Source organism: Dermochelys coriacea, chromosome 9, assembly GCF_009764565.3.
Source record: "Dermochelys coriacea isolate rDerCor1 chromosome 9, rDerCor1.pri.v4, whole genome shotgun sequence".
Classification (NCBI taxonomy): Eukaryota; Metazoa; Chordata; order Testudines; family Dermochelyidae; genus Dermochelys; species Dermochelys coriacea.
In genome coordinates this window covers 4,026,212-4,051,373 of record NC_050076.1, presented here as the reverse complement: position 1 = coordinate 4,051,373, position 25,162 = coordinate 4,026,212, and the positions used below count along the sequence as shown (strand labels likewise).

At 52.2% G+C, this 25,162-nt stretch overlaps 1 protein-coding gene across 1 annotated transcript in view; it reads right to left on the bottom strand.

Annotated features, from left to right (window-relative positions):
* Nucleotides 1–10,009: 10,009 nt before the first annotated feature.
* P3H2 (prolyl 3-hydroxylase 2) overlaps nt 10,010–25,162 on the bottom strand; it is a 121,391-nt gene continuing 106,238 nt past the window's right edge. The window contains exons 9-15 of the mRNA XM_038416793.2: nt 20,165–20,292; nt 18,853–18,948; nt 18,604–18,754; nt 18,008–18,125; nt 17,257–17,332; nt 13,188–13,328; nt 10,010–10,203 (exon numbers count right to left, since the gene is read on the bottom strand). Coding sequence (XP_038272721.1) covers nt 10,111–10,203; nt 13,188–13,328; nt 17,257–17,332; nt 18,008–18,125; nt 18,604–18,754; nt 18,853–18,948; nt 20,165–20,292 — 803 coding nt within the window. The 3' untranslated portion in view covers nt 10,010–10,110. The remainder of the gene's footprint in view (nt 10,204–13,187; nt 13,329–17,256; nt 17,333–18,007; nt 18,126–18,603; nt 18,755–18,852; nt 18,949–20,164; nt 20,293–25,162) is intronic.

Sequence of the window (25,162 nt, the reverse complement as noted above, 5' to 3'; positions counted from 1 at the left end):
TGAGCCCAGCGTAACACAGGGGTTTAGGTGCCCAACTCCCACTGGACTCACCTGACTCCCGTTGAGGCTCTGGGCCTTCAACCTTCACAGCACTGCCCTTGCTGCGGTTCCCTCTAATCAGCGACAGTCTGGCCTTTCTGACGTGTGTGTCTTGTGATGTACGCAGAAAGTGGAGTAGGATGACCTCATTTTCTAGCCTGTGAGCTAAGGAACATCAGGGCACCTGAACTCTAAGCACGTGAGTAATTGCATTGCTCTCCGGGGCTTCGGCGTGTGGCTGGAGCACAGTGGAAGGCAGGGTGTGAATGCAGGGCCCTGGAGAGAGGCGTGCTGCACTACCATGGTAGAAGCTCTAGCTCTGTTGGATGGCTGCCTGCTGGGTGCATCTCCTCCGCTCAGACTGCGACTTACCTGCTGCTTATCTCAGTGGGAACTTCAAGATGACAGTGTAGGCGGTGGGCATTTACAAGCACTGAACACTCACCTAGGCTGGCATCTTTGTCCTAAAACTAGCCTGACGAGCTCTTGTCAGATGATGGCAAAGTTGAGAGGCACTGTAAGTCTTACACAAACAGGACTGCAAGGGCACCGGTCCCTCTGCAGTGCATGCAATTAGCTGGCTGCATTGGGTTGGGTTCACAACCACGATCTCCGTACCATCCATGCCAGTATGAAAGGCAGCTGATCTTCCCCACGCCTGGCAGCGAAATAGCCTTGAGACCTGTGCAAGCTGAGCGATTTACACATGTGTGGGAGTGCTCAGCGCCCTCATGAACGCACAAGGGGTACAGACGCTGCTTAGCATTTCTTCCACTTACGGTGACAGCCTGATGGGGCCATAGCCATCTCGACAGGGATCCCGCCTTTATTTGTAATGAGCTAACCATATTAGAACCCCATGCGCTAACCTTCTGAAGCCAGGCAACAACCATTAATACTGTGCTCATTATCTGAAACCACCCCAGAAATCTCATAGCAGAGTCTCTCCCTCCCCGTCCACACCTGCTCTGCAGGCTTGGATTCCACCCCTCTGGCTGGCACCATGTGCACGATTCACCCAGTCTTGCTGCAATGCTACTTCCCTTCTCCTCACCTGGGACCAAAACTTATGCAAGCACCTGGCCTGGCTTCTGTTGAAATCAGTGGTGGGTGGGGCTTTTTCTATTGGCATCCATGGGCTCTACACTGCATCTAAGGGCTTGTCTACACTGGCTCTTTACAGCGCTGCAGCTGTCTCGCTCAGGGGTGTGAAAAAACATCCCCCTGAGCGCGGAAAGTTTCAGCGTTGTAATGCGCTAGTGTAGACTGGGCCCCAGCACTGGGAGCTACGCCCCTCGTGGAGGTGGGTTTTTTAGAGTGCAGGGAGAGCTCTCTCCCAGCACTCTGCTGTGCCTACACAAGCCACATTAAAGTGCTGCCACGGTAGCGCTTTAGTGATGCCAGTGAAGACTAGCCCTAAGTGATCAGTACAGCTCCTTCGGGGTGACATTCCCCCCAATGCCTTTACTCTAAACTGGATTTTCTGCGGGAGTGGCAGGCCAATTGACATTCTGCATTTCAATTTTCACCAGATTAAAACCCGTGCACTGGCTCTATTTGCGTTTGCACTGGGCTGGGACTGGAATCGAGGTAGCTGTGGGCGGTGGTTATACGCCCCGGCGCTGTGGCGTGCATGCGCTAGAGAAAGGTTATAGAAATGGGTGAGAGCTGGCACCTGAGGGCAAGGCCATTTCCTCCAGCTTGCTCCTGGTCTAGGCCTGATCTACGGCTCCTGAGTTGGTCCCTGTTCCCCATTCTACCTGGGTATCTGGCAGGATGCTGGGACTTAAAGGGACAGCTGTTGAGGGCCATGAATAGGATTGCTCCCAATCCCCTTGAGAAGGGTGGCCAGACTCTCAGACCACGTACCATCCAGCTTTGGCCTAGGGAGCTGAGCACAGCTGCCAAGGAAACCAGTCCCTGACTAACGACATTGGTACTGCAGCACATTGACACTGAAAAATGACTGTTTGAGGTTTATTTTTTAAATGAAAACTCTCAGAAAATGTCTCTTTCTCAGCTGGCAACTGAGGTTCCCTCTAGAACAGGAGCAGCTAGGATCAGGCTGATGGCTGTCACCTGCATCTGCACTGGGGCAAAGGTGGGGTTTAGCTTGGGGGTGCTAGTAACCTGCTGTAAACTGCACAGCCTTGCAATGCTGCGGTTTGTAGCCACCCAGGAGCTGTAATGCAAAGCTGACCAACCCCTCTGGATGTGCCCTTGATCTCCTCTGTTCTGGCTGTGGTGATCGGGCTGAGCAACTTGGCTTTTGCAGCCTCCCCCAACTGCCCTCCTGCTGGTGGCCCTTTCAATCCACCCATCCCAGCAGGACATGTGGGGAGCTGGCACTGTAAATAGATCACCTGTTGCCACGCAGTGGAGGCCTGCCAAGGACAGACCCACTCCCTACAGGGTAGAGGTTCAAAGGGCACTTCCCTGATATTCCTGCCTTTGCATTCTTGCAATGGGAAACCAGAGGGAGTTAGGCACCTAAGGAGCTTTGATGATGGGGGCCTTCCCTGCGCTGCATCTCAGGTGAGAGACAATGAGATAATGTTACTTACCGACCTCCTTGGAGATTAATGTCTTGTCCCTAAAGTACTCTGAGGTTCTTATGACTGAGGTCCAGCAACATCATAAATACCTGTGGGAGCCACAAAAACACAGAGGGGAACCATACAGTGCCCCAGCTGCAGAAGAGGGCAGATTGCTGCAGGGAAGCCTGGCGAAACGATGTCAAGAAAAGGACCATCCCCCTTAAATAAAATCCTTCTGAGTAACGTCGCTCAGCAATGTCTTTCAACGGGCGTGTCCCCGCCCAAACGCAAACACCCTGCCTGGCAGACAGCTCAGTACGGTTTTACAGACATCTGAATTATAGTAAGCTTCCTTTAGGCTCTTTTGCGGACATAACACAGACTCTGCTAAACCTGTCCTAGCTGCTGTTTTAGTACTAGGCGGAGTCAACAAAAACCTAAACTCCAGTGCATTCGACGCCTTTTCCAAACCCCACGGGCCACGCCTATTGTCACTGAGAAAACTGGGTCATCTCTAACAACCTGAGAAAGTGTCCGGTGTGCCCAGGATTGCCGTGAGCTGCTTCAGCGCCTGCTAGAGAGGCGAATGCGTGCTTTCAAAATCTGTTGATGCGCCACGGGACATGCTTGACCCCACTGTTAGTTTACAGCTGCGCAAACAAGTGACCACTGCAAGTGCAAAACTTGTGGCTCTGCTCCCAAAACAGGCTCTGGCTCCAGTAGAGAGGTTACAGTGCAAGTGCTGTGAGGTAGCCGCTCGAAAGTGACAGAAGAGAGCTCTTCTGACCACGACATGAATCCAGCCCGCTGGGCATGGCAGTGGGAGACGTTCTCCCTCCAACACAGAGCTGTCCACACCAGGGCTTAGGTCGGTGTAACTGACATCGCTCCGAGTGGGGCGTGGCTAACTCACACCTACTAAGCCACATACATTATCCCGACGTCAATGGCAGTGTAGACATAGCCAGACCTTCGGTGAAAACTAACAGCTTGGCCTGGCTCCCCGACAGCTGTGCATGGCTGTCTCGCTGTCAGCGCCAGCTCAGCATGGCTAACCCAGAGCGCTTTCTTTCTGTTCATGCCCTCCTGACCCAAAAATCGCCTTTCTTGGCCACACCTCCATCCTGTTTGGCACTCAAGTCCATCACCTGGGCCTCAGCTCGGCATCAGGCCCCCTGCTCTAGGGTCTCATCTTCAGGCATAGGCAGCGGGTGTAATAGGCCAGGGGAGGCTAAGCCGCCCCCAACAAGATGTGGCGCACCTCCCTTTGGTAGCGGCCCACTGGCCTGCAGCCCTGGGACCACCGCCGCCAAAAGGACGCCCAGGCTGTGGTCCTGCCCAGTCCCCCTCCCCCCCCCCGCAAGGCGTTGCTCATGCTGTGTCTCATCTGGGCCCTTGTCCGCCCCTTTCCCCTGCGCCCCACCTCCCACTTCGTGCTCATACTTCTTCTCTGTCACTTCCCTGTGCACCCCCCCACCTGCCTCTTGAATCGCTTCACTCCTCCCCCGTGACCCCCCCCAGCCTGCCACTCACACCTCTTCACCTCCTGAGAGGCAGAGAGTTGTGGGTGGGGGGGTCGGGTGGGGGAGGAGGTGGCGGCGAGGCGCAGGCAGTGGGTGTGGGGACATCCGGCAGGGGGGGAGGAGGGGCAGAGAGGTGTGGGTGGCAGGGAAGGGGCAAGCAGGAGTGGAGCATGGGCTGGGATTTGGAGGTGGGGGGGAGGCTGAGTGGGCGCCGGCCTTGAGGGTGGTGCGGGGGTGGGGAGGGAGGGGCTGGTGGCCCTACCCACTTGGAGGGAGCTTCCAGCCCTCAGGCCAACCTCCCCAGATGCGGGCGTCACCCTTGCCGCCACCTTCTCTTGAAAGCCCGCAGAAGCTGCCTCCAGCACACGCGTGCCCAGGGGCGGCCCTGTGACGCTACGCCCTTTGGGGACCCCACACTAGGGAACGCTTTGGGCATGAGCAGTGGAACCTCATGGGCATCGTTTCGAACGGCGTTCAGCCCAAACGCCACTGGTCACGCGGCTGCAGTGCAGCAACCAAAGTGCCCACAAGGCCAAGCTACCAGCCGGGCAGCTCAGCCTCTCACCCGCTTGCACACTGGTGCCTGCACTAGCCGTTGCGCCGGACTCTACCAATGCAGGCTTGCCCCAGTCATATCCAGTCAAAAATGCTGCTGCAAAGACCAGGGTTTCTAGCCTAGCCTTTTGCCCATGGCACCCCAGTCACATCAAACCTCCACTGCTTGTCTTTGCTTTCAAGGCCCTTCCTGCTTTAGCCTCCCACTCCCCCCCCCCCAGCTCTCATTTAGTACCGTGCTGTCATCTCTCATGGCTGATCAGCCAAAGCTTTCAGCCTCCGTGGCCCTTCAAAGCCCTCCTTACATTTCTTTGATTAGGGTGACCAGATGGCCTGATTTTTATAGGGACAGGCCTGATTTTGGGGGCTTTTTCTTACAGAGGCGTCTATTACGCCCCACCCCCCTGGCCTGATTTTTTACACTTGCTAGCTAGTCACCCTACCCACGATGGCTGCATGAAACGTTGCAACGATTAGCCTGCTGATGGGCTGATCAGTCACACTGATCAATAGGCTCTCATTGGTTCCTGTCACGCGCCCATCTGTCTGCAGCCATCTGTTGGCTTACACAATCAGGTCTTTGGGGCAGGGCCCATCCTTTTGGTCTGTGAAGACAGCACCTAGCCAATGCGAGCCCGGTCCATGACTAGAGCACCCAAGGTACTACAAATAATCAGTACAATACTCATAGTGTCACGAAGTAGCTGGTGCATATATTTCACATTGCTTATTGCTGGCTGGAACAAGAACTTCCCTGTGTAGAGCCTGGGCTCTCCATGGGGAACAGTAATTGAGGTTTTCTTTTAGCAGGGAGTGGCAAGCTGGCTGCGCAGCTGGAGCAGGAGGTGCTGAGTGACGTTCAGCCTGGCCATGACGTGTGTGATACTGGCCAGTCTATGACCCCTGTGCCTGACCAGCTTCTCAATAGTTCACCAAACGGGGGAGGGGGCTTGTGAGGGGCCTCTGCTGAAAGTGGTATGTCAGAAGCAGGACAGTTGCCTTTTAACACCCATGTCCGCCCCATCCGCATGTGCGCTTGCACTGACCCATGCTGCAGGGCAGCCCTGAGCCCTGGGGTGGTGCTTTCCTGCCCTGGTGCAAATGCCTAGCTGAGCCTGCTGCTTTTGGCATGAGGGGTGAGATCAAGGCTACAGCTGCCACCGCTGCATCAGCAGCATGAGCCCAGTGAAATCAAAGGGTACGAGCCCCACGCCTGAGAGCTGCAGCCCTGGCTTTGCAGTTAAATAAGGTGCTCACCAGCCGGTTCGTGGGGTGGGGAGCTGTGAAATAACCTCGCTCTACTCTCCGCCCAGGTACCAGAGCCTTCATGCCCAACCCATCACCTATCATGTGCCACTCCCATGAGGCAAGAATTTTGGGGGGGGGAGGATCTCCCCGCAGTGGCTCTAACATGCCCTGGGATGCTACAGGTGTCATCCGCTCCCCTGCCCCTGACTCCAGCCTGTGGTGGCAGCTGGCTGATGGAGCAAAGGTTAAAACTTGGCTGGACCTGGGCGTCGCCAACAGGAATGGCACGTGCCGCCCCTGAGCCAAGCCCTGAGCAGTAGCTGCCTGTGGGGCCGGTGGCATGGCGTGGCGGGCTTCCCCTATCCAGGCTGTCCCTTGGGCCAAGGGGCTGGGGTTGCACAGGACCCATCCTCCCCCCGCTGCAGCCCCAGCTTGGCTGTACAATCCTGCCCTGGCCTCTCCCCACAGTAATTACCACAACACCCTCTAATGGTAAGGCAAGATCCGGGCCTGGGCAATTGCTGTGGTACCAAGGCAGAGGCTTGAGGCACTATTGACTTTCCCAAGATTTGTGCCCGAGCAGCGTTTCATCCTTCCCGCCGCCCAGAGCAAGTGGGTTGTGCCAGTGTCCGTCACTCAGCAATTGAATGTGGTTGTAGTTTTTGGGCATTCAGCGTTAGGCTGGAAGGACATGCCTGGCTGCCAGGAGCCCCCTGAAGTCCCAGGTTTGGCCTTTCCCACAGCAGCACCAGCCTACTCGTCTTAGAAAGACACGGCTCTCAGCGCCAGGCTGCGCTCCTTCCTCCCTTCACCTCAGCCCCCAGCCGAGCTGTGCTCTGGGCCATATTGTGCCACCAAGGACCCCGCTGCCAACACACTGGGCCCGAGTCCCGCCTCTAGCCCAGCTACGCTTGTTTCAAGAATGGGGTGAGCGGCAGGAGGGCAAAACTAGCGTCACCCACTGCTGTGCCTTGTCCGGCCTCCCGCACGAGGTCAAGCCTGCCGCCCCCAGCCCCAAGGGGCAGGCTGGCAAACCCTAGAGTTAAATGCAGCTCTCGGCCCTCCAGGGAAGCCTCCAGGCTGCAGGAGCGAATCAGCCGGGGTTAGCGCCCTTTGTGCTGTTGGAACAGCATAAAGGCCCCCGGGAGAGCTCTGCCATCGCCTAGTGCCCCAAGAGTGACTGGCCACCTACTCTGAACGTGGTGCACAACCCAACCCTGCAACCTTTTCTTCTGGACAAAGGCTGAGCCGATCCAGCTTGCTCTTCCCGAGCTGGGCTGGCAGGCGGAGAAAGCAGCAAAAACTCATGTGCATCACTCAGCTGCTGAGCTCTGACTCTGAAACACGCTCCAGGTGCAGCTCTGCTAAAGGGTAGGATGCTGACTGGGGACACTTGTCCCACAAAACCCACACATTTGATAAACACACACCGGCTTTGAGACAATTCCAACCCCTCTGAGGCATGGTGGAGGGAAATGCCTTGTAGAAACCATGCAGAAGTGGGTCAACTGGGACTGAAACCCTCAAAAGAAAGGGCTGGGGATCGCAGGAGAGGATCTGCGTTCCAAAGGAGCAACCCAATGTTTCCTATGGAGAGGCCTTCTCCCAGCCGATAGTGGACTTGTCTGGATAAATCACCCGAGGCCAAGCCTGTGTCCTGTGTTTAGTTTAGACACAGCTCTCTAGGGAACAGCAAAATAGCAGCAGCCAAAATACAACCTGCAATGGGAGCGTGATAGTGCATCTGACCCGTTGTTCCTTTCCTCGCTGGACGCTGCAAGAACTGATGGAGACTGCGCCCTTCTGGCCTCACAGGCCATGAGAAATGGAGCACGCAGCACGTGGGTGTAGACGAGCAAGCTTGCTTTTGGAGGGGAGCTGGGGGAGTTTTAGGGCTCCTGGGATTTGCAGTGGCAGGGTAAATGATTGGCATCCCCAACCCCAGCACAGATGGGGTGGGAGCTAGTGTTCATGTCAGGTATGCGTTAATGAAGGGGGAAGCAGCATCAACCCACTTTAACATCATAGATGCAGCATTTGCTGATTAATAAACTAGGCACCATAGGGTCAGTGTGGATCAGCTGCGTACAGAGCTTGACTGGAAGGACGTAAATGCCATTCCTCATGCATGGCTGCTCCCGCGGTTTTAACAGGGCACCACGTGCTTCTGGAAGACACATTACAGGGGGGCTGAGATATTAGAAAAGAAACAGGCTGAAGGTTTACAACAGCCTCGCAGCACATGGGCAGGAACCTACCCCAGCTGCATGCTGACTCCATCTTACTGCTGAAACAAAAATGTTGATCCCACTCGACCCGGGGCTGGGGCAAGAACCCCTGGGAAACAGGGCAAGAGTGAAGGCTGGCCGTTTGCATGGTTGCTTACAAAGTGGGCTGAGGGAAGTTGCCTCCTCCCAGCCTCGGCAGGAAGGTGGCAGCAAATCCTGGCTCAGCGGCACACGGTTAATGCCCTGCTTCGCTTTCAAGGATGTAGCTGTGTCCCCTTCCTGGCCTGGTCACGTAATCGACCTGAAGCCAGGAGCAGCCTGCACCAGATCCCCTCCCCACTAAGGTGGCGGCTTTGGAAGCAGACAAGCCCTGACGAAGGCAGGTGCAGCTGGGAGGAGGAAGGCAACTGCTACAGATTCAGGACAACTTGGGGCAGGTTCAGATGAGCCCCATGATAGAAGAGCGAGAACAAGTGACTGGTTCCAGATTCTCCAAGCCCTGGCCATGCTGGGGGGAGGGGCAGAGGGCTCCGAGCAAGGGCCAAGCACCAGCCAGGTTCCCAGCAAAACTTTTTGGCAAAGGGACAGTCGCCATGAACCCCACCCCACCGTTCCCAGCCTGCCAACGTGCTCTTCGTTTTGCAGCTGACCGATTGGGGCAACAATCGCCCCTGTGCATAGGGCCAGCACCGAGGGTCAGATCCTCACTGGCTTCAATGATTGCGCTGATTTAGAGCAGCTGAGGATCTGACCCTATAGCCCCCATCCGGGCCCCAGGGTTATATTCACCCTATGAGCGGCGAAGACGACGCCACAGCAAGGTCCGGACTTAGTGGCCTACCAGAGCTCACAAGCTTAACAAACAGCCCATGCTACCCGTAGCAGAAGCCAGATCCTTCAAGGCGTTGCACTTCGGAGAGTGAAGAATGCAGTAAGCACCTAACACTGAAAGTAGCACAGGAACATAAATGGCTGCTGGAGCTGCGGGGCGCGTGCCCACTCCCCCTGACAGGGCACAGCTACAGTATCTTGCAATGAACAGATGCAAACTGCACACCCAGCAGCAGGTCACCGTAACATCCCCGACCTGTCAGACGCTGTACTGCATGGGCATGGGGCTGGGGACTTCTACCCTTAAATTTCACCAGTACCAGTAGTGGCACCTGCGCCTGCCCCAGAACAGAAGTCCAAAGATGACAGCATGAGGCCGAGTTTCTTTCATGGCCCAAGCTGTTAATGCGGAAAATGCAACCAGCGTGAGTGCCAGTCTCACGGTGGAGCAGCTGGAAAACAAGCTGCTTGGCTTAGGCCCCTCTTCTTCATACCACTTTGCCTGGGTCTTGTGCAAAGCACATGTGGGAGCCCTTGGCAGAGCAATTCCATCTTGGGCTCAGCAGACATGATTTCTTAAAGGACAGCTCCAACCCCCTGGCTGTGCTCAGGAATTTATGGCCAGATCTCAGCCATGCACTAAGAGCCTGAATACGTCCCAGAGCAGGATTCAGACCTAACTCCTCAAATGGCTTTGGAAAGGGAGTCACCACAAAAAGAAAAGCCAGGTCTGATATGCACTGCACGAACCCGGGACAACAAAAGAACTGTACAGTTCCCCTCTATCTACGGACAGCGCCCTGCCGGGAATAGGGCATGTGATGCTGTAGATCCGCCAGGAACCCCCACTCTATGTTCTCCTTGTCTGAGTCTGAGGAGAGACCCCCGCCTGAGGAATGGGAAGAGAGCCTGTCAGGAGAACAGAGGGACCTGAAAAAGTGCTGGGGAAGGCCAGTGAATACAGCAGGAAGAGTCAGCCCCAGCAGGAGAGGTGCGCACATGGGGCCCAGAGGGAGCTGTGCCAAAACACAGAGGCGCCATGTTCATATTAACCGATTCATTTATACTGAGGCTCTGTATAAAAATAAAAGGGTTCTAATAGGATTAACAATATTAAATAAATATTTAATCGAAAGTCCTTGGCCTAGTTTAGAGCTCGTCCTTTGGGTTGATGTTCAGGTCGTTGGCTCCTAGATGCTCTTGGTCCAATGTCGCTATCACTTCGTCTGCCTGGATTCGCTCCTGCAGAAAAGAGGAGGAAGAGGAATAAATAGCAGCCGCAGCGTCAGTGTCTCCTCTCGTCTCTGAGCTATTTCTCCATCAAGGAGGAAATTCATCATGGCCCAGAAGGCCAGTATAAGACCTAGGTACAACTCACCTGGGGACATGATGTGGCCTAATGGATTGGGCACTATGCTGGCACTTGGGAGAGCCATTCTCAGCTCTGCCACAACCTTGCTGTATCATCTTGGGGAGGTCACTTGACTGCTCGGTGCCTCAGTTTCCCCTCCCCCCCTTTGACTGTCCTGCCTATTTAGAGTTTAAGCTCTTTGGGGCAGGTCTCGTCCGATGCACCGAGCACAACGGGGCCTGTAGTGCTACTGTAACACAAATAACTACAGCCCCGCCGTGTACATGTGTCCTAAACTAAGGCCCCAAGGGATGGACAGGCTGCGGTTGCCAGCCCCCAGGAATCCAGAAAGCAGAAGCAGAGTCTAGCGACTGGATTAGTAGACTGGGTGTCAGGACTCCTGGTTTTATTCTGTTTTTCCAATGACTTGTGTGTGACCTGGGGGAGCTGTTTAAAGCCACTGTGCCAGAGTTTTGCCATCGGTGAAAAGGCCCCACCAGGCTGAAGTAACTAATGGTTGAGATCAGTGGCTGAAAGCACCAGGTGCTCGCAACAGGGGTGTGCTCCTGGTCCTCCCCCTTGCTGTGGATTTCCACTGGGATACTGTCAGGTTTCAGATTAGCAGCCGTGTTAGTCTGTATTCGCAAAAAGAAAAGGAGGATTTGTGGGACCTTAGAGACTAACGCATTTATTTGAGCATAAGCTTTCGTGAGCTACAGCTCACTGAACGCATCCAATGAAGTGAGCTGTAGCTCACGAAAGCTTATGCTCAAATAAATTTGTTAGTCTCTAAGGTGCCACAAGTCCTCCTTTTCTCACTGGGATACTGGTCATTACCCGAATTGTCCACTAGGTGTCACTAATGCTCAGCATAAACATCGCTCTAAGGGGCTGGCGATACTGCAATTAAAATCCTGCCACTGGCCCCTACCAGCTGACTTGGGCTCACGGGGCTTGAGCAAAGGGGTGGTTGAATTGTGGCACAGATGTTCGTGCTCCGGCTAGGGCCCAGACTCTAGGACCCTGTGAGGTGGGAGGCTCCCACACCTCAGCCTGCAAGTGTCTGTCTGCCATGTAGACACACCCTAAGAGCCAGTCCAGATTGCAGGTCCTGTTTCTCGACCTGGCCAAAAACAGAGCCCATGCAAGGGTCACATGGGAAAGCCTCTGGGCATTTAGCTCAAATCCATTTCCTTTAGCATCCTGACTCCTCTCTGGGTGCTCACTGGCGGAAGCCAGTCTTTGGAGGAGGAAAAAAGAAGTTATGAAAACAGGAAGTGAGAGGACGACAGAATTGCCAGGTGAATTTTGGCCTAGAGCCAAGAGCAGCGACCCTCACACCAGGGACACTGGAGGTATGTCTACAATGCAGCCCGGGGTGTGACCGGTGGCTTGTGCAGATGTACTCTGGCTAGCTCCCTGAAAACAGCAGTACAAGTCCAGGACGAACTCGCTCGTGAAGGCCACACCATGGCATCCTCGCTGCTTCGTATGCTGAGCTAGCTGGAGCACACGGCATGCAGGTCCACCTGCACGAGCTGCCATTCGCACCCCCAGCTGCAGTGTAGACAGCCCTTGGGGGTAGAGCTGGTTAATCGTGGAGCAGCAAGCTTTGCCTCTGCCCCGCTGGGAATGATGGATAAGGCATTGCTACAAGAGACACAAGGGCAGACTGTCAGAAGTGCTGGGGGAGCAAGGAACTCCTTCCCCTGGGTCTCATGCAGCTCACTCTCCAAAGACCTTTGAAAATGCCCCCCAGTTTTGATGCTTATAGCCCCTGGCCCACAACAGGGCACAATGGGCCAAGTGCACTATGGGTTTTCTTTGTGTTCCTCTGAAGCGCTTTGTCATGCTTGGGGCAGGATGGGCCTGAGGAACCACTGAGCTGATCCAATACAACAAATCCTCTTCTAAGGCGACAATCCCCTCTGGGGAGAGCCCAGCACTAGGGCTATGCTCCAGGCCCATCCCATTCAAGGACTATTCCCAGGACTTGAGTGTTGCATATGTGATGGCTGCCACCTTGGCCCAACCCGGGTCCAGCCGGTGCGAGGGTGACTGGTGGTGTTGGTGGCTTGTGAGATCCCGGAGGTCAGCCTGGATTATCTGGTGGTCCTGTCTGCCCTTAAACTCTACGACTTCCAGAAGAAAGCGCACGAGTCTCTACAGCTTGAGCCAAAGAGCCCAGCTCTGTGGGTGCGGCTGTAACAGACTGACCCCCTCACACCAGGCACAGCAGGGGACATATAAATCACACCAGCTAGTGGGTTACACAAAGACCTGGCACTTGCCCTGTGTACAGGGGTGAATGCCACCCTCTAAGTGGAGGTTCCAGTATAACCACAATCTGCCCAGCCCCCCAGTGTCATAATGGGCAAGCTCCCAAACATGGCCGAATTTACCGACATAAGTCCCTCAGAGGCAGGACAGGGTACTGTCCCCACCGTGCAGATGGGAATTGGGGCCCAGAGAAGTGAAAGTCACACAGCTCAATCCAGATGTCCTGACTCCCAGTCCAGGCCTGCTACAATGCATTTATTGCATTCATTGGGGGTGGGGGGAAGGGTTCGTTTTGCTTGCGGGAGGCTGGTTGATCCCGTAAGTCCCTTTCCCTCTCTAACCCTATGCTCTGTAGGTTATGACAGTATCCAATGCCCTGAAGATAGGTTCCAGCTAGCTATGGAAACACCCACTGGTTCCGAGGCAGACACAACACTTCTGCCTAGGCAGGCATCTTTGTGGCTAGGCAGAGGGGCCTCTTTGCTGAATATGACAGAGCATTACAAGGAGCTCCCTGGTTTTTCACTAGCTCCCCGCTGTACTGCCCCGCGCCATTCATGACTGTCTCTGCTGCTGTCATGATGGAAGGACTCACCAGCTCTCTGTAAAGTGGGTCCAAAGTGAACCAGAGAGCCACAGCACACCGCTGGCCTTTGGTGACTGCTTTGACCCCATGGGGGTTCTCCCCACCTGAGGAGAAGCTGATCATGCGCCCACACTTTGGCTTGATAGAGGCCTGTAAAAAACACCAAGTCAAACATTGCAAACACAACGAGCATTTAGACTCATGGCAAAGAACCAGCATACTGCAGATCTCTTGTGTTGCCCTGGGTTCCCGTCAGTTCAGGCCTTTGACTTTAATGGATCTCTCTGGATAGCTCCAAGATACTCGAAAACTCAGAGCATTGATAAGATGGACATTTTGCTCCAGAAAAAGGGCTCCGTCCTGTTGCAGAGGATTAACCCAGAAAAGATGAGGCAGTGTGCAAAGTCTGTGCAAAATTCAATGCAACACACTCAATCATTGCAAACCAGCTGTGCTCAAACTAGGCAATAATTAGATGTCCCTTCAAAGAGATCAGGTTAACCTTCATACTCTGACTGCATAGGAAAGGAAATAAGGCATACATTTCTAACAGTGATGGTAACTGCTCCAATGGTTAATTTACCAAGGGTCATGGTGAATTTTCCATCACTGACCATTTTTAATGAAGACTGGATATTTTTCTATAAGATCTGATCTTGGAATTGTTTGGGGGCAGTTCTCTGGCCTGTGCTATACAGGAGGTCAGACAAGATGATCACAAAGGTTCCTTCTGGCCTTGGAAACCAGGAATCTATGAAACATGAGCAATGTTCCTCTTCTCCCTCTTCTGAAGCCATAACATTATACATTTCTGAATTGACACCCTGATTTGACTTTATGATGCTTGGTCCCACAATGGAGTGGATTGCAGTTCCAAGTTACGACATTTCGACTTATGATGCAATTTTCCAGAATCAATTGTGTCGTAAGTCCAAGGACTGCCTGTATCTAGTTCTTTTTTGAACCCTGTTATAGTCTTGGCCTTCACAACATCCTCTGGCAAGGAGTTCCACAGGTTGACCGTGCATTGTGTGAAAAAATACTTCCTTTTGTTTTAAACCTGTTGCCTATTAATTTCATTTGGTGACCCCTAGTTCTTGTGTTATGAGGAGTAAATAACACTTCCTTGTTTACTTTCTCCACACCAGTCATGATTGTATAGACCTCTATCATATTCCCTTAGTCGTCTCTTTTCCAAGCTCAAAAGTCCCAGTTTTATTAATCTCTCCTCATACGGAAGCCATTCCAGACCCCTAATAATTTTTGTTGCCCTTTTCTGAACCTTTTCCAAATCCAATACATCTTTTTTGAGATGGGGCGACCACATCTGTACGCAGTATTCAAGATGTGGGCATACCATGGATTTATCTAGAGGGAATATGATATTTTCTGTCCTATTATCTATCCCTTTCTTAATGATTCCCAACATTCTGTTCGCTTTTTTGACTCCTGCTGCACATTGAGTGGATGTTTTCAGAGCACTATCCACAATGACTCCAAGATCTCTTTCTAGAGTGGTAACAGCTAATTTAGACCCCATCATTTTATAGGTATAGTTGGGATTATGTTTTCCAATGTGCATCACTGCATTTATCAACACTGAATTGAATTCAAAGGACTCATAGCAAGCTTATGTTCTGTCTTTAAATGAAGGTGGCTGGAGAGTGGAAGAGACAAGGACGGGGACACGCTTACAGTCCAACCCTACACTGTGATTGGCTTATTTCTTTAATAGGATATCACTTTCATCATTCTAGGTGCGTTAAGAGGAGTGTTGTACGCAAGACATTGGAGGTAATCGTCCTGCTCTACTCGGCACTGATGAGGCCTTTGCTGGAGTACTGCGCCCCATTTGAGGTGCCACATTTGAGGTAAGATGTGGACAGACTGGAGAGAGGCCAGAGGAGAGCAACAAAAATGATCAAAGGTTTAGAAAACCTGAACTATGAGGAAAGTTAAAAAAACTGGACATGTTTAGTGTGGAGAATAGCAGCCTGAGAGGGGACCTGATAACAATTTTCAGATATGTGAAGGGCTGTTAAAAAAAGAACAGGGATCAAGTGTTCTCCAAGTCCACTGAAGATAGGATCAGAAGCAATGGGCTTAATGTCTCGCTTGCTTCGAATGTGACCGCTAGGGGGTGCAGAAGCTCAGTGAATCGGGCAACCACACAAAGTAGGATCCTCGGCCAGCCTGTCCGGGGTGTATTTTTTTTTTTTTTTTTTAAACTTTGTGTCTTCGTCTAAACCTTTTACTTAATGGATCAGAGATTCCAAAAATCCAGTTTCTGGAGAAGTCAGGAATCCTGAGTGATTGTAGGCGCACGGGATGCCAGCAGCAAGGTTATGACATGGCTTTAGTAGGGAAAATAACAAATACTTTCCTCATAGATTGTATTTTCTAAATGGACAACCAATCTAGTTCTCACTTACTGAGGGAGAATCCCCTCTCATTGATATATTTTGCTTTCCACAACCAAATCTCCGTACAACTTTTCATGAGTGATGTACCCGAGTATTCGGATTCTAATATCTAAACTGTATTGTTAAATCTATTCACCTAAATTTGGGTTATTGCTGATTATATACTCCATGTATCATATGACTTTTAAAAACTAACTTTGTATTTGTGGATAATCTAAGCACTATACCCAGACGTACAGACACTCTTTTCCCAACCTATGTATTATATAAATTATTTTTAACATTAGCTTTAATAAAAATTTTAAATTTGCTTCCACTTGTATCTCCCATGACAGAGGAACAGAAATTTCTTATTAGCTTAATTCGGTAGCAATAAAAACCCTCCAGCCGGTTAAGGCTGTCCTCATTGGCAGTTGTAGAGAGAGGCAGCCGTGAGCCACACTGAAGACCTCACACTCTGGGTAGCCTTGTTCTGCACCATTAGGATGGTGAATATCTTTTCAGATTATACCTAGAATGGATTCTAGTCTAAGGTTACCGAGGCTAGGGATATGACTGTTTTATGGAGGGGCCCACTGGTCTGACATCAGAGCTGAAGTCATCTGAAAAGCCCTAGCTATACACGGCACCAGCTGTGGCCCTTTAAGTGGATCCCAGCATGTTGTTACCCTTTACACTCCTGAGGGCCCAATCCTGTGGCCACTGAAATTGCTGGTGTTTTTCCATTGAATCCAAGAAGAGGAGGGTCAGTTTCATTCAGCAACAGTGGCATGTATCTTTCCCGCACTCCGCCCTGCCCCTGCCGTTTCTCGATGTGACTCAGCTTGGAAAGGAAGTTAACAAGCATCTTCCCGAGTGGAGCAGCCAATCCCTGCTCGGCTGACACATGCTATCAGACAACGGAAGAGCTATGTGAACACGTCCCAGTGAACAGAGTTAGCAGCTTGACATTTGTGCTGCCTTCTGAACAGGTTCCCTCGAGACCATCACAGTGTGGCCAAAGAAGAAGGCTGTTTGTCAGGACACCTGGGTTCTCTTTTTTGGCTTGATGCTAACCTGGTGCACAGCCCTGGGCAAGCTGCATCGCCTCTCTGTGTCTCGGTTTCTCCATTTGTAAACTGGGGAAATCACCATCGCAATCCTCCTCACCAAGACATGAGACTTATCAAATGTTTCTCAAGTGCTTCGAGCTGTTCTGATGGAAAGCACTGCTGAATATCAGGGTTATCATCAGACCCCATGCATTTCGTAGAACTCCTCCGCCATAAACCATGGGCCGATGGGAAAAAGCAGTGGAGCAGCTCTGTTTACTGCACTGTTCAGCGTTAAGGGGAGGGAACAAGAACTCTAAGGTCCCAATCCCTCAAAAGGGTATTCAGGTGCTGAACTCCCATCCAGTTCAGTGGGAGCTTGGTCCAGTCCCTCAGAAGTATTTAGGTGCCTAAGTCCCATGCACCATGGGCAGTTCATTAGTGTTGCGCACTTGTGAGACAAGATATGCAGGGCTGGCCGCTGGTTCAGGAACTCCCACAGGGCCTCCTCTCCCCTAGTACAAAACCTGGTGCTCTGGAGGAATGGACTAGGAAAGAAAACAAAATGGATCTCCCCAGCCAACCCACTGACATCAGCTTTGCCAGCCAAGGCTGTTTACTTACAGTAACAGTTTTGGCATCCATTTCAGTGAATATAAACTCCCCTCCTTCGAAATCCGTGTTCATGTACAGAAGGGCGCTGGGGGAAGAATGACAAGACCCCGGTGAGGCTGGCTGGCCGCCCCTACCCCAGGCAGCTACAAAGATTTGCCTCAGCAGATCTGGCCCATGGGAAGAAGAATGCTCACCCCTCTCCCAGGGCCCACTCCGCCTGCCAGGGAAGTCAGGGGAAAGGCTCCCACTGATGTCAATGGGAGTTGGCTGGGCCCACAGTATTTCAGGGGTTTGAGTCCCGCCTGCCCTGTGGATGCCAGCAGGGGCAGGTATGTGCGGGACGGAGATGCAGGGGTGGGGATGGGTAATCTTTCCTCTGGGTTGTATCTAAACTCAGCAGGGATGCACATCCTTCCTTCCTGGCATGGATGTGCTGACGATCTCCCCAGACTGGCCAGCTTTGCGAAGTGACCGCCACGTCGGGTGAAACAGCTGAGAACACCATGGGGCTGCCACAGCCAACCGGTGCCTGGACCTTGGCCCCCCAATTCCTCCTGGAACCAAGACCATACCATGGATCCAGAGCCTGCCACTTCAGCCCATCGCTGGCTGGGATTTACCTGCTCTAGGGCAGCCTAACTTTACCAGGCATCAGAGCCAAAGTGGGCTCTCGTGGTGCCCAGCGAGGAACATGCCCTGTCTGTTTCCCCTGGCCAGGCACCTGCATCTGGCACACAGCATCTCAACTCCGCATTCCTACCTGTAATCCCGGAAGGTGTAGGCCGGGGGCTCCTTCCAGCACTCGCTGGCCTCGGGATCCAGCAGGCAGTTATCGGCATGGATGGGGTGGCTCAGGTCGTTCCTTTTTTCCTGCTGGCCTAGGCAGTACCACGTAGGGGGAGAGGAAGAGGTAAGATAAGCATGACAGGGTCTCAGAGCTCAGCTCCCCCCAGGGGCATTTGCACTTGGAGGGCTCTCGCTGCCAGCAAAAATGCAAAGACTGCAGGCGAAAAGGGGGAATCTGGAGAGCCTGAAGTCAAAGAATTGACACCTGCCTTGTGCTCACTTGAAACACAATGAGCCTGATGGAACAGACACCCCAATCTGGGGTGAAGGAGAGCAAGGGGGGCACTGAGACAGAGAGAGGAAGGAGGAGAGGCAGAAGAGGAGAGATGAAGAGCGAAAGAACGAACAAACTCGTGCCCCCTGCAGGTGGCTTCCTCCAGGGAGGACGTGGGGCAGGGATCTCCGAGGCAGGAGACAGTACAAAATCGTTGTACATACAACAGCACCATTCCCTCCCTCTTGACTGCTTCTTAAGCACTGAGCCGCAAGGCCGGCCCCTGCCCCCCTTACCCGGCAGGGCGGTGCGGCACACCATGTGCGTGTAGGAGAAGTAGAGGGTGGAGTTCAGCAGGAAGTAGGACTCCACGATCCTGCGGGCCTTCTCGCTGACCTCATAGAACAGGCGGGCGCTCTTCAGCGGGACGCGCCCCTCGTAGCCGAACTGCAGAGCAATCACACACCAGAGTGAGCACGGGCCGCCCAGAGGGTGGCGGAGCAACCCGCCGAGCCACGGGGGCTGGAGAGAGGGGCAAACCGCACCTTGAGAGCTTTGAGGACAGTGGCCCCTTCAAACTTCTCGTTGGGAGTGTGGGGTGAGGTTTTCCCTCGATAGCCATCTCCAGCCAGCATGATCCCCTGGAAAAAATGACACGAGCAGAAGTCAGGGACATCGGTTATCCTGAGCAGAAACCCCCAAATCAGTTTTATTCTTCATCCTGCTCTCCCCACCCGAAATACTGAACCCTCACCAATAAGAGCTACGGACGAAATCAGGCGGGTTCCATTCTGCTTTGGTCACCGTCAATGGCACCCTCAGCTAAGGACTGATGGCAACATCGTTACTGATTGAAATGACAATTAAGCCGCCATGGGTCTATGACAACCCAGGGAGATTCAGGAGTGCAGGGCTCTGTGTTTAGCTCAGCTACTACACTGTTTTTGGGCAAGCCACTCCCCCACTGTGCCTCAGTTTCCCCCTCTCTAAAATGGGGATAATCATCTTATCTCCTCTGTGAAGTCCTTGGAGATCTATGAGTTGAAAGCACCATGTAAAAGCTGGGTATTATTGTTAGAGAACACAGCTCAATTTTGCTAAAGAAGAAATATGGAAAATTATCCTTGCAACTCATGAACTTTCCTTAAATGTCATCCAGTTTTTTAAAATGAAAATATCGGCTGTGGGATTCAAGGCTCCCCCTGTTTCCCCCCTTCCCCAAAAGTCTTGTTGAACTCAAAGCTTATGGCCCTGTGTGCAGAGAGAAACAGGAAGAAAATGATAGATAGCTAGTGAAAACAGCTGGCTGCTATTGCTATCCCTTCTGAGTGAAATGCAAAAAGTAAACAAACTGCACCACTAGGGGAAAAGTGAATGAGATGATTCGACTCACTTCAGGGGTTACCTGGAACACAACCAAAGAGATTATTTAGGAGTGGGCTATTCCCTAACCAGATCTTCTTATGTAACTGGCAAACACAGTGGGACAGATCCTCAGCTGGTGTCTATCAGTGCCACAGCATGGGCCAGCAGTAGGGACTGTAGACGGCGTTTGATATGCTCCCCTAGTGCCTGGATCACACAGTTCTGTTGCAGAAGCCAAGCTCCGACCCTGGATACACACATGCAACTCCCAGAGACCTCGTTAGCGGTTACGTGCTTGTGGGAGGGTGGAATTTGGAGACACGTTCTTTGTGTTTGCTGCGGGCCTTGTGCAGTTAGGCAAAATCAGACAGTTACACCCTCTCCACATAGGTCCCTGGCCCAGACCCTCTGCCCGCGTGGCTTCCCTGCAACCAGCAATCCCCCTTCCCCGCCCTCCACCCAGCAGCCCTCCCCACCATCTCCGATACTCACATTGGCCACTCTACGCAGCTCTCGGCACTCCTCCTCTGATATGACGTTATCCAGTAGCACTCGCTGCGTGCCGTTCAGCTGCTGGGAGTTATAGATGAACTTCACATCGCTGTAGAGCAGAGAACCCCCTACGGGAAAGACAGATATAAAACAACCCTGAACATGACACCTTTTCCCTGGCTTGTCAATCTCACGGAGGCACCAGGCCAGCTGAGGTCACCTTGGTGGCGTTCCAGAGGCCTGGCTTCACAGCTGTGTAACGGAGAGCAGGACCTGGCCTCGTGCCAATAACAAAGACACAGAGGTGAAATCTGCTCCCTGCGAGATTCCCACTTTCTCATCAGGCTCTTTGGCAATGCACGGGCGAGACTCTAAAATGCTGCACGGAGATGCAACGGGGCCCCGGACACCAGCTGACTGGCTTTTTTCAGAGCAGCCAATAGAAGCAATTCCTATTTCAAGTCGACCCTAAATGTCCACTGTGTTCGTTCTGTAAAAGCCTTTTTTGTATTTGGCTCAAGGCACCGGCCCCGGGAACAGTCATCAGCACTTTCTCTCTCTCTCTCTTTTTTTTTTTTTTAAACTCTGTGGCTGCTGAGAGCGAGCTGCATTATTCCAGCCCAAGGCTGCTGACAAGGGCTCTCACTGAGGGCCAATCTGCGGTCATGGAGTGGATCTCCTCCCCCCCACCCCAAGCAGGGCTCCTGGGAGACAGGGAAGCTGTGGAAGTGGCGGTTCTCTGCCGCTGGGGACCACTCCCTTGTGCTGCTCACAGTAGTCTCACCCCTCCAGTGTGTCCCCTCCAGTTTGCTGTATCCTTCTCTTGTCTCTCGTTTTCTACGTTCTAAGCTCCTTGGCGCAGGGACCGTCTCATGAGGCGTGTGCGGCACCTTGCACAAAAGGGCCCGGCTTCCCAAACGCAGCCTCCATGGGCTAGCGCATCACAAACCATTCCTCGTTCTAAGGTCCCATTACTGGAGGGTCATTCCTAAAGGCCCTGGGAAGGGCTGGAGGCAGAAAGGTGACGGCTGTGATTGCAGGCTGCTTGAACCCTAATGTTCCGCCCCCCTCCTCGTGGGCTTACAGCAGCTGATTTGGCCCGGCCGTCCTTCCATCATGCCAGAGAGACGGCCGGGCCAAATTGCAGTGAGTGGCATTGCAACCTGGCACGCAGGGTCGCAATGCGACTCAAATTGTCCTGACAGAGGAGCCATAACTGCTACCTAGTTTATCTATTGCTAGAAGAGCCCCTGTCTGGGATTTGCTCTACGAAGGCTGGCCTGCACCTCCCTCTCCCATTATGCTCTGGGGCAGAGCCCATTTTCCAGGCCTGCAAGCTCGTAGGGGCACTAATATGATTTCGGGCCAGCAGAACTTCAGCACGGTGTCCCAGCGCTGCAGCCGTACACAGCCCCGCTGCGACTCAGCACGATGCCGCTGTGATGCGGCATCCTCTGGCTGCGGGGACGCTGTCGAACACCAGCTCACGAGACATTTCACGTTTGACTGGGCCAGGGGGCGCGCACACTGGTTTCATGTGCTATTCCCTGGAGATTCCAGCCAAGACCCCTGTTTTGTGGAAGGATTTTACACCATCGGTTCATATCTGTTCACAATGGGTCATATCTTGGGTTGGTTTTCAGGTCCTCTTGAAATATACCGGGCAATGTATTGTCCTGATAGTATGGAGATACTGCCATCATCACTTGGCACAAGTTTGCCATGGGCCAGCGTTCCATACTGCAGAGTGAGGCCAGGACAGGCTTTTTGTCCTGGGTTCGTACAACGCCTAGCTCCGAGGGTAATACAAAGCAATACTAGGCAGTTGGCGAATCGGACGCCTACCTTGCAGGGAGCGGGGAAGCAATTAGCCATTTGGCTCACACGCTCTCTCTCCTGCGCACAGACACGGGATGAGGCCGCCCTCAGCCAAACAGAAAAACTAGACAATGAAAACAAAAGTCTGTGTGTTTCGAAAACTAAACCTTTACCCAGATGTTTCTCTGGGTGGAAGGTGAAATGCTCCGGAGCCACGGGGAACAGATCTGCTCTTGGAACGCTGCAATAAAAAGCAGGCAGTGGCAGCTCAGCATTTCTCTGGAAATTTGCCACAATGGAACATTTCTATTAAATGCTGCTTTTTTTTTTTTTTGGTCAACTGCTGTTTTGAAAGGGCCCCAGGCCAATGGAGGAGACATGATACTGAGATCCCATTGCTTGCCGAGGAACGATCTGCAAAGAAGATTTAGGTTTCTTGGAAAAGGGAGCATCCCTCACGGTCTGTTCTTTTGCTTGAGGATAATATTTATTATAAACACGCATGTATCAGAAAGAGAGTCCTGGATCCAAACCTCACACGCTCAGGGCACAATCCAGTTGGGCTCTGAACTTCCTGGATCAGGTTCGTCTCTTATACACACACAATACAGTGGGCACATCTAAGAAAGCTTTTGTTACTGCTTCCTTCTGGATGTGCCTCCAGTAGCTCCCCATTGCTGGCAGAAGATCAACTTCAACAGGATGGAGCTGTTAAAAAGTGAACCACAAATATCCAGCAAGTTGACATGGAAGTGCTGCATGCCCCTGCCAGGGAAAGGAGGGTCACTGCTACGTCACAAATATGAAACTTCATTTTCCTTTTGTTTGTAGGTGCTGATCTACCTGGCGCCTGCTGTGCCAGGTCCCAGCATGTATCATGCAGGTGAGCTCTACAGTGCAAATAGGTAAGTGCTGGGGCTTTGCCCATGGCTAGATTGTCTTTACAAAACTGAAGAATTTGCCCTGGCCTTGCGCTGTTCACGTGGCGGTCTCCAAACACTTTACAGACATCCACTGAGCCTCTCACTGGGAAGCATCATCATCACTACTTAGAGGATGGGCAAACGCAGGCACAAAGGGGTTAACTGGTCCCATGCAGCTGGGAATGGTACCCAGGAGCTCTGACTCACAGTCCTCCGAGTTTAACCATGACCAGCAGACACAATGCTGAACGCGACCTGTCCTTGTCATCCTCATCTAACTTCAGGGTCCCAGTGGTTATAATATTTCCCAGACAGGCCCATATAAGCCATCAAACAGCTGACTGAGGGCTCAGTTCTGCTTGCTTCACCCAAGTGAACAATCCAGTGGAAGCTAATAGGAGTCCTTCTGGGAGTAAAGTGAACAAGATTTGGGGCCTGATCTACTGACCATAAATCAGCAGGGAGCTTTCCAAGCAAGTTCCATGGAGCTGAGTCAGACCAATGGTCCCAAGCAGTGAAAGGCTCTGTCCCTAATTCCTTGATTTTATTACTAATCCCCACCCCACGCCATTCAGGAGTGGAGCTATAATGGTTGTCCCTTTGGGAGGCTTTTAATTTTTGGCGATATTTTTGTAATTCCAGCCATCCGCTGGGGAAAGCCATGAATGATGCCAACTGTATGCTACAGTTACAATGGATCATTTGCAGCCAAAAATAAAAAGGAGCCGTATTAGTTCTGACAGCTAATATGTGCTCCGAGATTCATTCAATCAATCCTCTGGCCAACTTTGTATACAAATGGGGCAGCCAACCCAAAGGAGTTTGGCATCAGAGTTCAGAGGCAAAACCCAAGTACTCAGATTCTCAAGAGACACCAAGACCTTCTGAGGATCAGCTGTTTGGAGAACCAGCAGCTCCATTCCTGCATAGCCCAGCAGCTCTAGCCCTGTGGAGCCTCTAAGCTTTGCAGCAATGCAGCTCCGCATCATGTTCAGGACAGGAAACCATGCTCACAACCCACCACAGGCAATGAAACTAGCAGCTTCTGGAGTAATGCTAACGTTGGGGAGTTCGGCTAACTTTGGCAATCCTCATCCCTTCCTGCCCTGCTTTGTGCCCTCTCCAGGCTCAGGGGACACAAGCAATCTTCGGTTAAACCTGAATTCGAGTGAATCAAGGTTTGCCTGTAACTTCAAAGCCAGGTGAACCCTTAGCTCAAAACAAATATGGTCTTTGCATCCCAGGTGCCTGCTCTGTGTGGCCAGGGCTGAAGCGAGGATGGCAGGAGGTGGCTTGGTGTGTGGAGAAGCTGAAGCTGCCTTCCCTTTCCTCCTGGTGCTCTGGGAGCTCATCCTCAAGAGCAGTACTTTCTGGGGAGACTCATGATGTGTTGGCTGGCTTTGGCGTCTGCCAGGACTGACCCTACAACATTGGGATGTTTATCCTGGCAGAGAGGAGCCCAATGTGGGTCGAGATCAAAAAACAACAAAAGGAACAAAAGGCCTTACAAATGTGTTTTGGTTCCTAACAGCCGGTTTGCACAGAGCTGACCCAGCCAACTTGCAGCAGCTGCCTTGGGAGCTGTAGTGCAAACACTGCATCCTTGTATCACACCGTAGGTATGTTCTTGGCTAGGCTCCTCCAGTTTCCCGAGCCTGTGGTTACAACTGCAGCGGGATCAAGGAGAAACCTAATATCACACATACACAGCGACTGTGCTAATGATTTGTTTGGCCTCCAGTGTGTCCCGAGACTTTATATGCTCATGAGCAGAGGGGCTCCAATATCTCAGGCAGTACGTGCGTCAAAACAAGCTGGAATGGAAAAGGGCAACAAGGTCATTGGCATTTTCTTTCTAGACACCATGGGAGCCAGATTCTGATCTAAATGACATGTGGAAATCTGCAGCAAGTCCACTGAGCTCAGTGAAATTATACCCATACAAAGCCAGGACAGGAAAGAATCAGGTCCCAAATGTGTCCTGGACAGAGTCTGTCACAAAGGGTTTTTCCTGGGCAAATCTCTGAAAGGAATGAAAAATAAAACCCATTTTTTTCCAATTTTTGGAGAGTGTTTTTTCAGATTTTTTACAAACAAAAAACAATCCTTTTTCCTTGTGCCCCCTTCTTCTCTTCCTTTTCTTCTCCCCTTTTTTCACTGGAAACAGGGAAAATAAAAAGGGAATTAAAAGGTGTGTGTGTGTGTGTGGGGGGAGACAGAAACTGAAAGCCTTTTAGTTTTGGTATGTGTTTTTTCC